The sequence below is a fragment of the Empidonax traillii genome, unplaced genomic scaffold (genome assembly GCF_003031625.1).
Source record: "Empidonax traillii isolate 1590-97213 ecotype Southwest subspecies unplaced genomic scaffold, ASM303162v1 scaffold144:size1428860, whole genome shotgun sequence".
Taxonomy (NCBI): domain Eukaryota; kingdom Metazoa; phylum Chordata; class Aves; order Passeriformes; family Tyrannidae; genus Empidonax; species Empidonax traillii.
Window position 1 is genome coordinate 299,713 of NW_020955337.1, and position 14,676 is coordinate 314,388.

The 14,676-nt window shown below is 42.2% G+C and overlaps 1 protein-coding gene across 1 annotated transcript in view; it reads right to left on the bottom strand.

Moving 5' to 3' along the window:
- Nucleotides 1–14,028, bottom strand: part of LOC114057739 (lipopolysaccharide-responsive and beige-like anchor protein) — a gene marked incomplete at its 3' end in the record, with an annotated part of 305,157 nt that extends 291,129 nt beyond the window's left edge. Inside the window, exons 1-2 of the mRNA XM_027884383.1 lie at nucleotides 13,945–14,028; nucleotides 13,121–13,581 (exon numbers count right to left, since the gene is read on the bottom strand). Coding sequence (XP_027740184.1) covers nucleotides 13,121–13,339 — 219 coding nt within the window. The remainder of the gene's footprint in view (nucleotides 1–13,120; nucleotides 13,582–13,944) is intronic.
- Nucleotides 14,029–14,676: the final 648 nt, after the last annotated feature.

A 14,676-nucleotide genomic window follows, 5' to 3' on the forward strand; every position in this document is an offset into this window, starting at 1 on the left:
CAATGCAGTCCAGCAGAAGTAAAGATGTCATTGATTTACAACTGGACCAGGTCACATGAAGCAAATGGACATTCCAAGTGATTCTGTAAAATAGTTTATTTATAAACTCATAAAAGCTTTTGAAGATCAAGCTCTTTACTGCCAATGCTGAATCTACATTGTGGACTGTAGGAACAAATTATACAAATATACAAAGACAGAACTTCTCATTGACTTATGCTGCCATTAGATCAAGGGCATGACTTGGAAATATCTCTTGATGGAGCTGCACAGGAAGCACAGCCCAGGAGAAATTGCATGCAGTTGGCTCGAAGCGCTTTAGTTGGCATCACCTACCCAGAATTATCACTAGGTCTACCTGTTCTCTGCTGCCCTATGCCTGAATGCTTCCAAGGGCAATAGTTCCTGCACAGTAGTAGTTTTTTCTAGTCCTTTGATACTCTAAGTATCCTTAAAGTCCAGTAGAAAATCCTGACTTTCATTCCTCATCCCAAGAGACTTAAATTTAATGAATGTGCAGTTATCAGTCATGACCACCTGTTTTGAGGAAGTAAGAATTAATTCAGCTGCAGACATTTTGATGCACCTGATGGATGGAAAGAGTCCAGCCTGACTCTTAGGGGCCCTGCTCACGTTTATGGAATTAGTGAGTAAAAACATCACTTTCTGCTCCTCAGTTTTATACCACCCATCTTTGACATGGAAATCATTCAAGCAAGAGGCACGAACATCTGTTAAAGAGGAATATTCTACTTCATAATGCCAAAGGCAGTAACTGTATAAACACCTTACAGGGTCACAGCACCAGAACATGGAAACGCAACACAGATCACAACTGCAGCATCGTACATAACAAAACACTGCTTGAAGATGAAAACCACATGCTTGGGTAATTAGTATTTAATTCATACAGTTGCCATACATACATTTGATTATTATGCTTTCTTTCTGGTAATGGACAACAGCTCCTCTTGGCCAGACCTTCTTAAACAAAGGCATCTTTTCCTTCAAAATTCTGGATTAATATTGAGGTTCATGCATATTTTAATATAGGAATTTGCACATACAATTACTGCAACTGAGAAATCCTTTACTCTGCATTGACCCCACTGTTAAGCGATCAATACCTATTTTAAGAATCCATATGTGCTTTCAAGCATTTTTTCCAATGGACACAGTAAGGTCACAAGCAAACAAACCCATTTAGATAAACAAAACTCCTAGACAAAGTTGAGAAACAGGATTCTAACTATGTCTCCAGGCTCATATATGTGAACTACAGAGCTGTAGGAAACATTAAGGCTGACTATTAGAAGTTGTCAAGTCGAACACTCAACTGGAAGAGAACTACAAATAAACATTTAAAGCTGTTCACCTCCTTCCCCATACACCTACTTTAACAGGAAATGGAAGCATCACGATCAGGCAGTGCTACAGAACTCAAATGCCCTGCCAGCACACCGAAGATATACAGTATTTCAAAACTAAAGAGCTATTCCACAAAATAGATGTAATGGATGCCACAAAATGGTCATTAAGATTGTGTCTCACTAGTCCTATTGCCAGTACTATGTGGCATTACTATATTGTACTGCAAAGAAATATTCTGTTCCGGACAATACTGGCCTTCAGCTACCAGAGTAGGAAAGAGCCATGAAACCTCATTAAACCCTTCATGTCAGCAGCAACAGCTACAGGACTAATGTACAGTGTCACACTCCAGAGCAAAAGAAAACAGACTCTAAACAATACATGACAGAGAGGGACACTATGCCTCTTCAATTTATAGAAAAGGACTTTGTATGGTACAGTGTCAAATGCTTTGCACAAGTCCAGACAACATCAACTCTTCTTCCCTTAGCCACCAGTGCTGCAATCCCATCACTGAAGTCACCAAATTTGCTAGGCATGATTTGCCCTTACTGAAGCCTTGTTGGCTGTCACTGATCACCTCCTTATTTTCTATGTGCCTTAGCATAGTTTCCAGGAGGATGTGCTCCATGATCCTGTCAGGCACAGAGGTGAGACTGAACAGCCTGTAGTTCCCTGGGTCTTCCTTCCCCCCCAGCCTTTTTAAAATTAGGAGTTATGTTTTCCTTCTTCCAGTCACTGGTAACTTCACCAGTCTGCCAGGACTTTTCAAATATGATGGATCGTGACAAGATCATGAGATGTACAGAGTCAGAATTTGAATTCAGAAGTTTGAATTTGAAACAAATAGTTTATAATCAAGTTTTTTACTAGAGTAGGTTACAGTGATTAAACTGAACTATTCATTTGTGATGTTATTTTAAGATCGCTTCTTTGGCTAGAGTTAGGTTGCTCCTCTAAAATTTTACCTCTACTTCTATTCATATGACTGAACTGAAAGAGATCCCAACAACTCTTTGCTAACCTAATTAAAAATCCCTATGGACACATTCATCTTCAAAGTGCTAAGAACAACAAAGACATCAAGACTAAGTTAATTCTCAAGCGAAATTTCAATATTTTTCTTCCATTTCCAATCTTTCAAGCCTCTCAATTTGCACACACAAACTCTAGCTGAGGGAAAGCCTGAACCAACAAGTTTCCTGGTTACAGTCCTCGACATCATCTGACAATGTGAAAATTTATTTTCACCACACACTTTTGGGATTTTTTTGGAGGGTGGAGATGCAGACCTATACATGACACTAACTTGTTTCTAAAAGCCTTACGTGAATTTTTTTTTCAATTTCCTCATGGCTTCTCTCAAGACAAGACACAGAAGTACCCAGCACACTCCCAAAACTAGATCTAGTTGGAAACAGGCATATCACCTGAAAAATGGCAGCTCTGTGTAGAAGCAAGAAATCCAAGCTTCTGCCATTTGAATTCCATCTTCTTGAAATATGTCTAAGCAATTCCGGTGATTGTTCACTCACCGGACAAATCCTTTCACCTGGAAATAATTGACTTTCCAGGAAAAAAAAATCAGGATTCTGTACATCATAAAGACATCTTTAGTAAAGTCCTAACATGTGGGGAAGAAATCCACCATCTTCCAGCTCCAAACCTTCCCTGTCGTGTATGAGTGACTGGAGATCTTGATTCAAACACCTTCACCACAAGGTCCACAACTTGTTTCTTTCTGTGCCTTCTCTCCATACTGACGAATCTGGCATTCTGCCCTGTATTTGAGCCTGGTCTTTGCAGAAGAGGTGTTACAAATGTCCCTCTACAAGTCACACCACCATCATTCTGAACTCCTAACAAACAGCAATTTGAATCTCTTCCTGTCAAGGACAGAAATCAAGGTGGCTTTCATTTCCTGAAAAGGTGAGACTTCACTAAACCAGCAAAATTCCTGAAGAGCAATACACATTTCACTTTAAAGGCAGTACACAGGAAGAGCACAAGCCTTTAGCACCAAGTCTGAGATGAGTCATGGAATAAACATCTCCCCAAAGGCAATGCCCCTGCCAATCAGCTGATCCACAGCAAGGGCAGCACACAGTGGCATTCACGGCTTCCCAGCCCTCTACAGAACCCAGCGAATGCTCAGGACTCGTTTCCGCAGCCAAGGATGGAAGCAGCAGGTGCCGGGTCACAGAAGAAGAGGCGAGGAGGCACAGAAAGGACAAAGCAGTGTCCTGGTGGGAGGTCACACAGTAGATAATTTAGCATGGCACAAAACTTTTGAGGAAGAAATGGGCAAGAAAACAAGGCAATATTTTCTCCCTAAGCATTTATTGATTTATATACAAAGATAGAAAACCACTGGTAGTTTCTGATCCTGAGAACTCTTCACAGCACTTTACTGTTAAGCTGGGACACCACTGTCTAACTCAAGGAAATGCGAATTGTTAAGAATGTAATAGCTTCAGAAGGTGACCCGTGGCTGTAGATTACAAATTGGGCAGAGAACCTTCAGCAGTCCCAATGGAAATATCCGTTCCCAGCATCTCAGTGTTCTCCCATTCTATAACAGCAGCAATACATTAAACATACACAGCTCCCCATCTCATGTCAGGTGTTTCAAAATGCATTCTAAAAAAACACAGTCACAGTTACTCAGCTTCATACTCCATATCAGACACCTAAAAGCCAGGCATTAGGGAACCTAAATTATATTCTGGAACCAAATCCTACAAGAATAACTAAGCTCCCACTAGTGAGGGACAAAAAAAAAAAAAAGAGCTTGCAAGTTCTTTTCAATCAAGTTCACAATTGCAACTACAGGCAAATCACATGCTTAGTTTCAACAAAAACATTAGCAGGAGGCAGATGCTGACTGAGCTGATAGTTTCCATTTGTTTATTTAACAGTCATGCACCATTACCAACATTAGTCATTTGGTTCCTATATTCCCCCCAACTGCATTGTTTTAAGGCTTATCAGCAATTCTACTTCTGTATCATTGGCCATTTTGTGTAACTTAAGTCTATGAGTCCACATAAGGAACCTCTTGGGGATTTTTTATTGGGGTTTTTTTAAGCACTACTTGATTCCAAGGTCCACCTGGATCGTTAATAATCCTGCAAAAAGCAATTGCCCCTAGGAACGCTGTTTTAATCCCAAGAAGTGTAAACAGTACAACTCAGAGATTTCTCTAATAATGGACTACTAAAACTTAAAAGTTGTATGATCTGCAAAAGCAATTCAGCAATCCTACAGCAACAGGGTTTGCCTTACTGCCCCATCTACCCTCATCTTAATCATATTTGGGAAAGCAAACAGTACAACTCCCACCCAAACCTATGGATTTGGTAAAGGAACCACTCCATGAGATTTATTGAGCAAACATCCAGCTTCCTGCTGGATGCTGCTGGTTCTCTTGCTGGTCTTCTTATTACAGAAATTGTCCTCCTGCTGCAGTTACCATCTTACCCACTCCTTCCTGGTGCCTCTGGTCTTTCAGCATCTCCAAAGAAAGAAAGAAGAAGCTGTTTTACAGGCCTAGTCCAGCACAAACCTAAAAATTTGGAGTATCTAAGTGGGGCAAATAGAACAGGCTCAATTTCACGAATTTATTTCTGTAACTTCTCACACCTCAGAGAACATCTGCTGATGCAAAAGGGGAGACGCTGCCACAAACACACATAACACACTTTCACAGAACAGATGAGTCCTACACAGTTACTCTGGTTTTGATTTGCAGCTGCAAAGGAAAGACAACCCAGCAGATTTCTTCAGCTGCATCGACAAAATAGAACAGGTTTTTGGTCGAACAACTCATTGCCAGGTTTTCAGTCACACAAAAAACAATCTGAATTTGCTGTTTAGTACATACGAAATTTTTTTCCCAGATATATTGTAGAATACAAAAACCAACAGAGCTACTCATATGCAGGCTGCAGCAGAGGGACTCGCAGCTCAAACTCTCAGAGCACTTACAAGAGGCAACAGAGCACATCCTATTCCCACAAGCAATTCTCATTTAAATATCTTCTCAAGGCAGCTATTAACAAGAAAATCATGCCTGGGACATAGCTACTCCCAGCTCCCCGGTTACTACTAGGGGAATCCAGTGCAACAGAAGGCATTAGATTTTTCCTCTCCACAAATTAGTTTCTATTTAGAAACTACTTATGCCTATTTGTGACGCCCTGGAATCTAAAGCACTGTAGCAATGCAAGCTCTTTACAAATTACTCCAAGCTTCCAGTATCAGCACAAAGACTACAGTGTCTCAGGGAAAGGTGCTATTGCAACTCGTGCAGTATCATTCTTTAGCGAATTTGCTTACAGCAGTTCTGCAAGGCTGCATCTCGATTGCTATCTGCTCTAAATACAGAGCACTGCATGCGGGAAACTACAGTCTCCACGGGCCACACACAGTATAAAAAAAAAAAAGCAGGTGGCAATAGTATCCTGTTTTACGCATATTCATTTGAGCCCTCAGGCTCCTGGCAAATGGCCAGAGCTCCCAGACAAAGCCTGGAGGGTTCCCAGAGTAAAATAAAAATGGCCAAACTAGTTTTCGGACAGGCAATAACATTATGCTCTAGCCCGATATCAAGTATAACAGAAAAATCCGGAATGAGTTAAAGAAATGTAATCTAAAATGTAATCTAAATTAGGACACTAGTAATTAGGTCAAGCTAATACCAAAAACCGTCATGCTAAACCTTACGAAGAGGCCAGCAAAGCCTCCGGGGGCTGGGGAAGACACTTGAATGGCAGAAAGTTAGCTAACTGTAATTAGTGATTATGAACAAAAACCTTCTTCCAGAATGACCCATTTAAAATAAATAGAAGTTCTTTAAAAAGATATGCATAAATTAAATGCATGCAAGACTGAATTTGACAGAATAGATTCTTGAAGAGTTTTATACACCGAAACACCAAAGGTAGCAAGAAGCTATTTCGCATCCAGTGACTCAACTGTAGAGCTTATTTCATCTGTGCAATGGAATAAAGCTTCCTCCTTAAGGCTCATAAAGAACTTCATGACTGTGTGAAGACAGAAGCTATCAGTGCTTTAAGGTGGAAACTTACCTAGCAAAAAGTAAAAGGTCAGAACACCATCAGGTGAGACACAGTTCAGAACGACTGCAGGTTAGGTTCCCCAATAGGTGGTAAAACAAATGTACATAAAGTGAAAGAAAGAAGTCAAACAGAAAACTCATTTTTATCTTTCAGAGTTCATACTTTAACACACACACACAAAAAAAAAATAAAAATAACACTTGATGATTTTTCAAAAGGCTGGGACTTCACAGCAAGGTTCAGCCTCCTCAGCAACCAAGTAGCCACTGAGAACCAAACACCGAACAAAACCAACACTACCTAAAAAAAAAAAAAAAAAGTATATACTTCATATTTAATTTTCCTCAATTTCCCATGTTCATCCAATACAAACACTTCAAAAAACTTCACTCACTCCTCTTGAAAGAGATTATTGAAGAGTCAAACCAAAGTGTACAGATTCAACATACATGAATAATTATCTATTTTTATCTCACTCTGCCATGTCCAGCCTTTGAGGCAACCTTGACATGCCATCCACCTGTTTCCCTGATGCTTTTGACTAATTTCATTCTATTCCATAATCCGCAAATGCTTTTCCTGAGCCAGTCCATATGGCCACTACATTGCTGTGCTCTCTGCACTGCTGGGTCAGGCCCATGGTCCATCCAGCCCAGTACTGTCTGACAGAAGCAGCACAAAACACGACCTAGAGACAGGAAAGCAACCACAACAGAAACCTGACTCTCTCTCCTTTGTTACCAGACACCAACTAGAAAAATCCGTCATTGAACTGATGCGTTCCCCTCCAAAGGGGAATTCTAAGCTATGCTATGAACACGTTTGGAACAGGACGCTTATTAAAAACTGTCTAACAAATACTGCATTATTAAGACACGATATATGTAAATGCCTAGTTCACCCTTGTTTTTTTAGTTTTATGTCTGCACAGAGCCTACTAATGTCAGTACAGGATGCCAACGCTTCTGAAAAACACAGAGCATGTCATTCGCAGGCTTTCACAGACACCTGAAACTGCAAATTGGACATGAGAAGCCCTAAAAATCTGGTGAGTTAGAGTAAGAAAAACTGAACATTTTCCCCGTGTGGTCTTAAGATTTTGTCCTCAATATTTTGCTGTCCTACACTGTGTTTTAAGCAGCAGTGAAAGAAGTGAGTTAATACTATGGTAAAAGTACAAATCAGCTCTTCTCCAGAGAGGAAAACTGTCTAGACCATTTTCTGAGCATGCCTAATTCAAGACTGCCATTTACCACCTCACTTATTACATTCCATACCTTTCTCTCCAGACCACAAGATTTCCCTCAATTCCTACACCTACTACGCAGGGTGATATTTCCACTAACTACAAAGTAATGTCCAAGTGGCATCAACACCTGAGAAAACCCCAGTGCACATCACTTCAATACTAGGTGTATCCATAGCTACTCATTCCAGCAAGATCAAGTCATTAATTCCCATTTTAAGGGAAGAACAAGTGACTCCCATTACTCAACAGTTCTGAACCACGTAACGTCTGTCCAAAGACATCTCAGCCTCACTTGGTCGGCTAAACTTACCACAATCATCTTTTACTGTTACCAGATCCCAGATCAGATGTCTTCAAAAGCATGAAGATGGACTTGGAATCAAGGAGCCTAAATTCATTCCTCAAACTAGGCTCCCACAGTGAAGGGGTCAGCAAGAAGTAAGTCTGCACCTGAAGGCCTTTGAAACAGATTTGGAAGCAGCAGAGATATTTTGCTGAATTCCACTCACTCAACAAGAGTAAAACCATGCACTACCACTAAGACAGCTGACTGTTCGATTTACTATGATTTTTAAAAGAAAGAAAAACAAAACTACAAGCTTGACCCAGCTAAAGCCACAGACTTACCTTATCATCTACACTGTGAGTGGACAGAAGTGACTGAACTAGGATAACTGTAGCCAGAGGTGCACCTACCAGGGAAGTCTGCATATATTAAGAAATCCACAATGTTCAGCAGTGCTCTAGAAACTACTTGGTTACTCTCACTTGTCATCAGCACTGGTAACTTCATGCAGAAAATAAAGTCTAGCAATCCCTAAAAACATACAGTAACGTAATGAAAAAAATACATTGTTATAAAGACATTTATGGTGCAATTTTACTATTGCAATACATCTGATTCTTATCAGCATTAGCTTTGGGGGTTTTCTACAAGATGGTACATGCAAAATGAGTCTATGACCAGAGATGAGAAAAGGGGAGTTTATACTTCATAGAATCCATTGCACTAGCGTTCCAGAAGCACCCATATCAAAGTAGAAACCTGTTGTATCAGCAGGAAAGTAAACTGTAAGAATTTTTAACAGTTACATTGACTTTTGTTTGTGGTTTTAGTAAAGTCTGGCAGAAGTGAAAGAGGTGACAAATGAAATTTACAAAGTAATTTTAGTCTGTGCTCCTCAGATCTGATTGTTTTTTCCTCCAAAGGTGATAAAAACTAATATTTCTTTCGCTTGCACTAGGGAACTCTCGGTGAGGACCTCATAATCCATGAGCAGAATCAAAAGCAACAGCACGTTCTCCTCACCAAAGAGGCAGAACATTTAAAAAAAAGGTCTTTGCAACACAGACTGAGGGGAAAAAAACTGAACTAAATCAAATAACTATCTATACTATACTCAATAAAACAATTAGAAGCACTAAAGCTTTATAAAACAAAATCGGCTTAGATCAAGGCCCAGCACTTCTTTAGAGCAGAGCAGAATATACACTAGTCGACTTGAGACCCAAGTAAATTCTGGCATGAAGTCCCCAAACTGAATTATACCGACACCACAGAGAAGGACAACAGTTGCTCAGTCATCTGCTTGAAGTGTATTAGAATTCTTCCAGAACATCCCCTTCCCTCGGCAAGCCCAATAATGCAGGACAGTTAAGCCTCCACATACAGCACTCATTATGCACAAAACACCTGCCAGTGAGAGCCCTTTACCCACTGAAAGACAAGGATATCCAGTGGTTTAATTTTATATATAAAGAGGAAATTTGCAATAACTTGGGCAAGACAACACTGACATATGATACAACATAAGCCCGTTTAGAGCAGAGTAGCTGAGAAGTTCCACTGAGAATTTCAACCTCGAAAAGACTTTGCAGGACCTCCTTCATTTCCAATGCAGGTTGTGTAGCCTTCAGAACAGAATTCATACTCTACACCTGAGAACTTCAGATCCTAGAAATCTAACTTTTGCTAATTGCTGAATTATTTCTACTACTCCATCTAGAAGTTTTTTTCTTTAATAGCAAGTCAACTTGTGTTTCTGTTTTCCTATGAAAACCAGTTATTTTAAGTCAGTAACAGATCCAACTGTAAGTAATTTATTTTTCCATTCTATCTTCTCCTACCAGTATGCTTATTTTATTTTAATAAACAAAGGGGGGGAGGGGCAAATATGAGGTCATGCACAGAAATTCACCTGATTTGTATATAAAGGAATTTCGAGGAGTTACTGCTGTCCAAAGTCAATTAAAAACAAGTCCACAATGCATGAAGAATATACATCCATAATACAACTCATTCTGTGAAAAAAAAGTAACAGAACGGATTAATATTGGAACAAGAATGTGCTTTCAAAGTTCATCCTCTTTAAATTCTTTATTTCCCTCTTCAATTTTAAGAGGTGCTGAAACACACAAAGCCACATTTAACATGGGCTGGAAAACTATGTTCATCAAAAATACTGATCAAAACAAAGCAGATCAATTTGAATATTTCTAAGAATAGAATTTCCAAAGACAGTAAAATGAGACCACTTTGATGCATGCTAGAAATGAGCTCCCTAAGCACTCTGTTACACTGCTGGACAGAGAAAATGTTGTCGGTGGTTCCCAGCTCCAAGATCCAACACTGCTGAACTAAACAAGGTATTTGCTTGGGCAATCAGGACTACAGAAGCTTAAATTTCTTCAATAAGCAGCAGGTCAATTACTGGGCACTTTAGATTTCTGACCTTCGGAGTCTTTCACACACAGAGAATGACCATCTCTTAAATACTTCAAGACAAACATCAAGACAGCACTTTGTGCTTCCCTCCATGTGCTACAGCAAGCTTGAAGGGCATAACTAAGAGCAACATGCTTTCTCAAGGAATTAAAATTAGGTCAGCTAACACCCCTTTTTAAAAAATAAACCCTTCATATTTAAGGGTGGTTATGCTATAAAGAATACGTAAAACAACCTTTCAACAAAGATTTGTCCACCCCTGCCTGCACTGTGGCGTAAAGACACCTCACTTGTCACTTTAGTGATCAAAAAATCCCCCAAATACTGTATCTCTGCTCTTCTCAAAGTACAAGAAGCAGGGCAGCTGATTTCTGCTCACACACCTGAGGTAGTGCAGTTATGAGTCACCAAACAATGAAACCCAACAGGAGAGGATACCTTGGGCTTAACCCCATTAGTAACAACAGATCACAGCACTATTCCAGTTGAACCTGCACATACATAAGCAAACCCGCTCTGAAAGCTATTGGGAAACAAACTACAGGAAAAGCCATAGCTAGAGAATCATTTCTTCATATAGAAATTACGTATTTTCTGTACACACAGAGAGAAAAATAAGTACATCACTGCTAACCAATACTTCACATGCCTTAAATTCTGATCAGTGTGACTTCAGTGGTATTAACTGACAAAATGGTCACAGCTAACCGCTGAAGAGAGGAAGAACTCAGTGACAGGTAAAGGAGTATTGCTTTGTAGGGAGACCTCATATCCTGAAAAGCTGCATTACAAAGTCAGTTTAACAGTCTTTACCAAAAAAAAACCTACCAAGCCATTGGTTGTTTCATGGTACCTATCAACTGATAAAATAACGTGAGGCACGAGCTTGACCTTTAGCCTCCCACACTGCAGGCAGGTGTGCTGAAATGGTTGAGGAACCTTCTCAGAGAGGTCAGGGATGTTGTTTCACTTGGAGAAAAAGTGAGAACGCACTTTCAAAAGCTTCCAGGGCCAGAAACTCTCCCTTATCTATTTAGAAAATGAAGATCTAGGAAAATGCATTCCATAGGTCAATTCTCCAGACCTCTTAAACCTAAAATTAAGGATTCTCTGAATCAAGCTTAATTTTTTTGCTCTTCTCTTGTTCAAAATGGAACAGAACAGGAATCCCAGGAATAAAGGAGCTTTTACATTTTTTATTATTCTGCTGAACCTCTTTCCTCTGATGCCATAAAATACACCTCCAGTATACCACTCAAAAGACCACACTAGAAACAAGGTAACGTTCATGAACAATTTCCCCTCACACAAGTGTCCTAAATCATAAACTATTCACCAGAATTTCCTTTTGAACTTCATGTTCTTATATCTGAGCACTAGCTTTTGTCCAGGACAATAGCCAAGAGGACTCCAAGTAACTTAAATCACTTCCTCATACTTGAAGCATCCATGAAACCCCTGATATGCACTTTATTTTTGTCACTACTTCAATTCCTCTGTACTGAGACTCCCATCCAAACAATTCAGAGCATGACTCTGTACAAAAATATTCAAAAAATAAACATTCACTGTAACCCAAGAAGATAACACCGAAAAACATTAAACAGACACAGCACACAAATATTTAGCAACCATGAAAATTTGCATGTAGCAAAGAATGCTACTAATAAAATAACTGAAATGCAAACAGCATTTAAAAAACCCAGTATGACTTTTGCCTCAACTTTCCTTGTTACTGAGCTTTATGCTATTACACGTTCTCACTTCCTGGTTTGTCAGAAACCACATTGTTTCAAAGTCAAAGCTGCTCACTTAAAGGAAGGAGGAGCGGTGATAGGTATTTTTAGAGAGGCATTAAGACCTCTGATAATAGCAGAGTATCTTTGTAAACTTAAAAGACAGGTTTTCTCCTAATGACTGGTCTCCTGCATCAAAGAAACATTATTAACTAACCTAATTGCTTTAACTGCAACTTAAAGCAATTGACCCAAGAAATTCAGCATATATTATGTCTGCAGCTTCAGCAGGAAAAGTTGTATCCTCAATTTTTAGTGAGGTCTGCTAGGAAGTATTAAACACATCCCCGTGGTATTCAAAAAACAGCAGCTGACTGACTCCCAAATTCATTAATAAAAAAAGGACACTGAAACCACAGTCTACTCTTCCCAACAAGCAGCCTATGTAACGAATTTGAATGAACTGCTCCCTGAAACCCTCATTCCCTGTACATGGAAGTTCTGCCTACTTCCAAAATAAATGAGAAGCATAGAGAAGCAAAGAGGGGCATAAATACCTTTGTGGGAAAATTTGTTTTGACTTTAAACAACTATATGTATGTTTTGATGACAGTTTGAGTTACTAAATTAACATTTAACTTTCTTGTTGAGCACGCCTGTTAAATGTTTAAACATAACAATACTCTTCCGAGTTCTAAATAAAGCAACAATTTCTGTGAGGCTAACTAAGGAGGATACTGTTTAGAGTTGTTTCAAGTTTAAGTATGCATGTTTAGAAGCTCACATCCTTTTTCTTTTTTTCAGCTTTTGTGATAAGTAAAAACAACTTAGTTGAAATCCAGTATGGCAAAAGTGTAAACACGTAAACAGTTACTAACAGAAAGATAACATCAAAAAACTGTGGGATTCCTTTGCATGCCCGTGCTATTCTTTTCCCTCATTCAGGCAATCAACTTACCAGATTAAAAACAGTGTCGACTATATCTCTGTTGGACACTTCACCAACTTCCACCAGTCCTGTCAGCACAGCAAATTTCATCTTGATACCTCGGATGGGGACTCCTGGATTCAAAGGCTGCAGCACACTTCCCCCTTCCGCAGCATTTCCTTCTTTTCCCGCTCCTCCTCCTCCATCATCACCTGTTGGCTGAACAACTTGTTTGTCCTCGCTCGCCATGGCCAGTTCACCGCAGGTTACGGCTTCCAGCGCCAGCTCCGGAAAAAAGGAGCGACCTGTGCAGCCGGGAAGGTGAGCGGCGGGCCCACTCCTTCCTTCCCTTCAGCCCCGGCTCCCTGGGGAAAGCGGCGTCCGGCAGGGGAGGGTGTCAGGCAGGGAGGACGCGCCCTCGGAATCCCGGCTCTCTCCTCAGCAGGAGGCGTCTGTCACAGCGCTCTGCCCCCGGGCAGGTACTTACAGCCCTGAAGGACAACGCGAGGGGTGTTTCAGTCCGCGCAGCTGCCCCACAGCCCGCGGGTCCCGGCCCCAGCCCCGCTCCCCGCGGGGCCGCCCCGGGAGCGCTCACGCCTCTCCCCGCGGAAGTGCTCCGGGACGCGCCGCGCTCCGAGCCGGGGCGCGATGGGTTTAATCTCTCTTTTTTTTTTTTTTTTTTTTTTTTTTTTTTTTTTTTTTTTTTTTAGTATTACAGTTGTTAGTAGTATTATTATCGTCTTTTTCTTAAAGGGAATCCGCTCCTCCTGCCGCCGCGCCCCCACCCTCTCCCCCGCCCGGCTCCTGCCCCGGTACCGCCGCAGGTGCAGCGCCCCAGCCAAGTTCGCACTCACCGCGGGCTGCGCAGGGGGCGCGGGGCTGCCCCGACGCGCCGCTCCGGGGCCGGGAGGCGGCTGCGCTGCCGCGCTGCCCGCTGCGCGGCTGAGCTGAGCCGAGCTGCGCCGTCCGCCCCTCCGCCCGCCGACAGGCGCCCGAAGTTCCAGCCGCCGCCTCTGCCGCCGCAGCCACCTCACACGGCGGTGCCGACCAGCCCCATCTCCTTCCTGCCGGCGCTGCCACTCGCTGCCGCCATGACAGCGCGGAGCCCCCGGAGCGCCTGCGCGGGCCGGCGCGGGCGGGGCCGGCGCGCGGGGCGGGAGCGGCAGGCTGCGCGAGCGCAGGTGGGACAGGTGAGGGCAGGTGCCACAGGTGAAGCGGGGGGGGGTAGGACGGAAAGGAAGCGCTCCGGCCTTTCCTGCTCTGCGCCTCCGGGAGCGTCCCGGCGGGCAAGCTGCTCGCCCCCGGGGATGAGGCGGCACCTGCATGCGCCCGGCCGGTGCCGCGGACTTTATTGCGCTGTTCACAGAATCACAGAATCGTTAGGGTTGGAAGGGACCCCCGCAGATTATCCAGTCCAACCCCACTGCCAGGGCAGGCTCACCTGGAGCAGGTGACGCCGGGAACGCGTCCAGGTGGGTTTGGAATGTCTCCGGAGAGGGAGACTCCACGACCTCTCAGGGGGGGTAGCCTGTTCCAGTACTCGGCCACCCTCAAAGCAAAGACGTTCTCCCTCGTGCCGAGGTGGA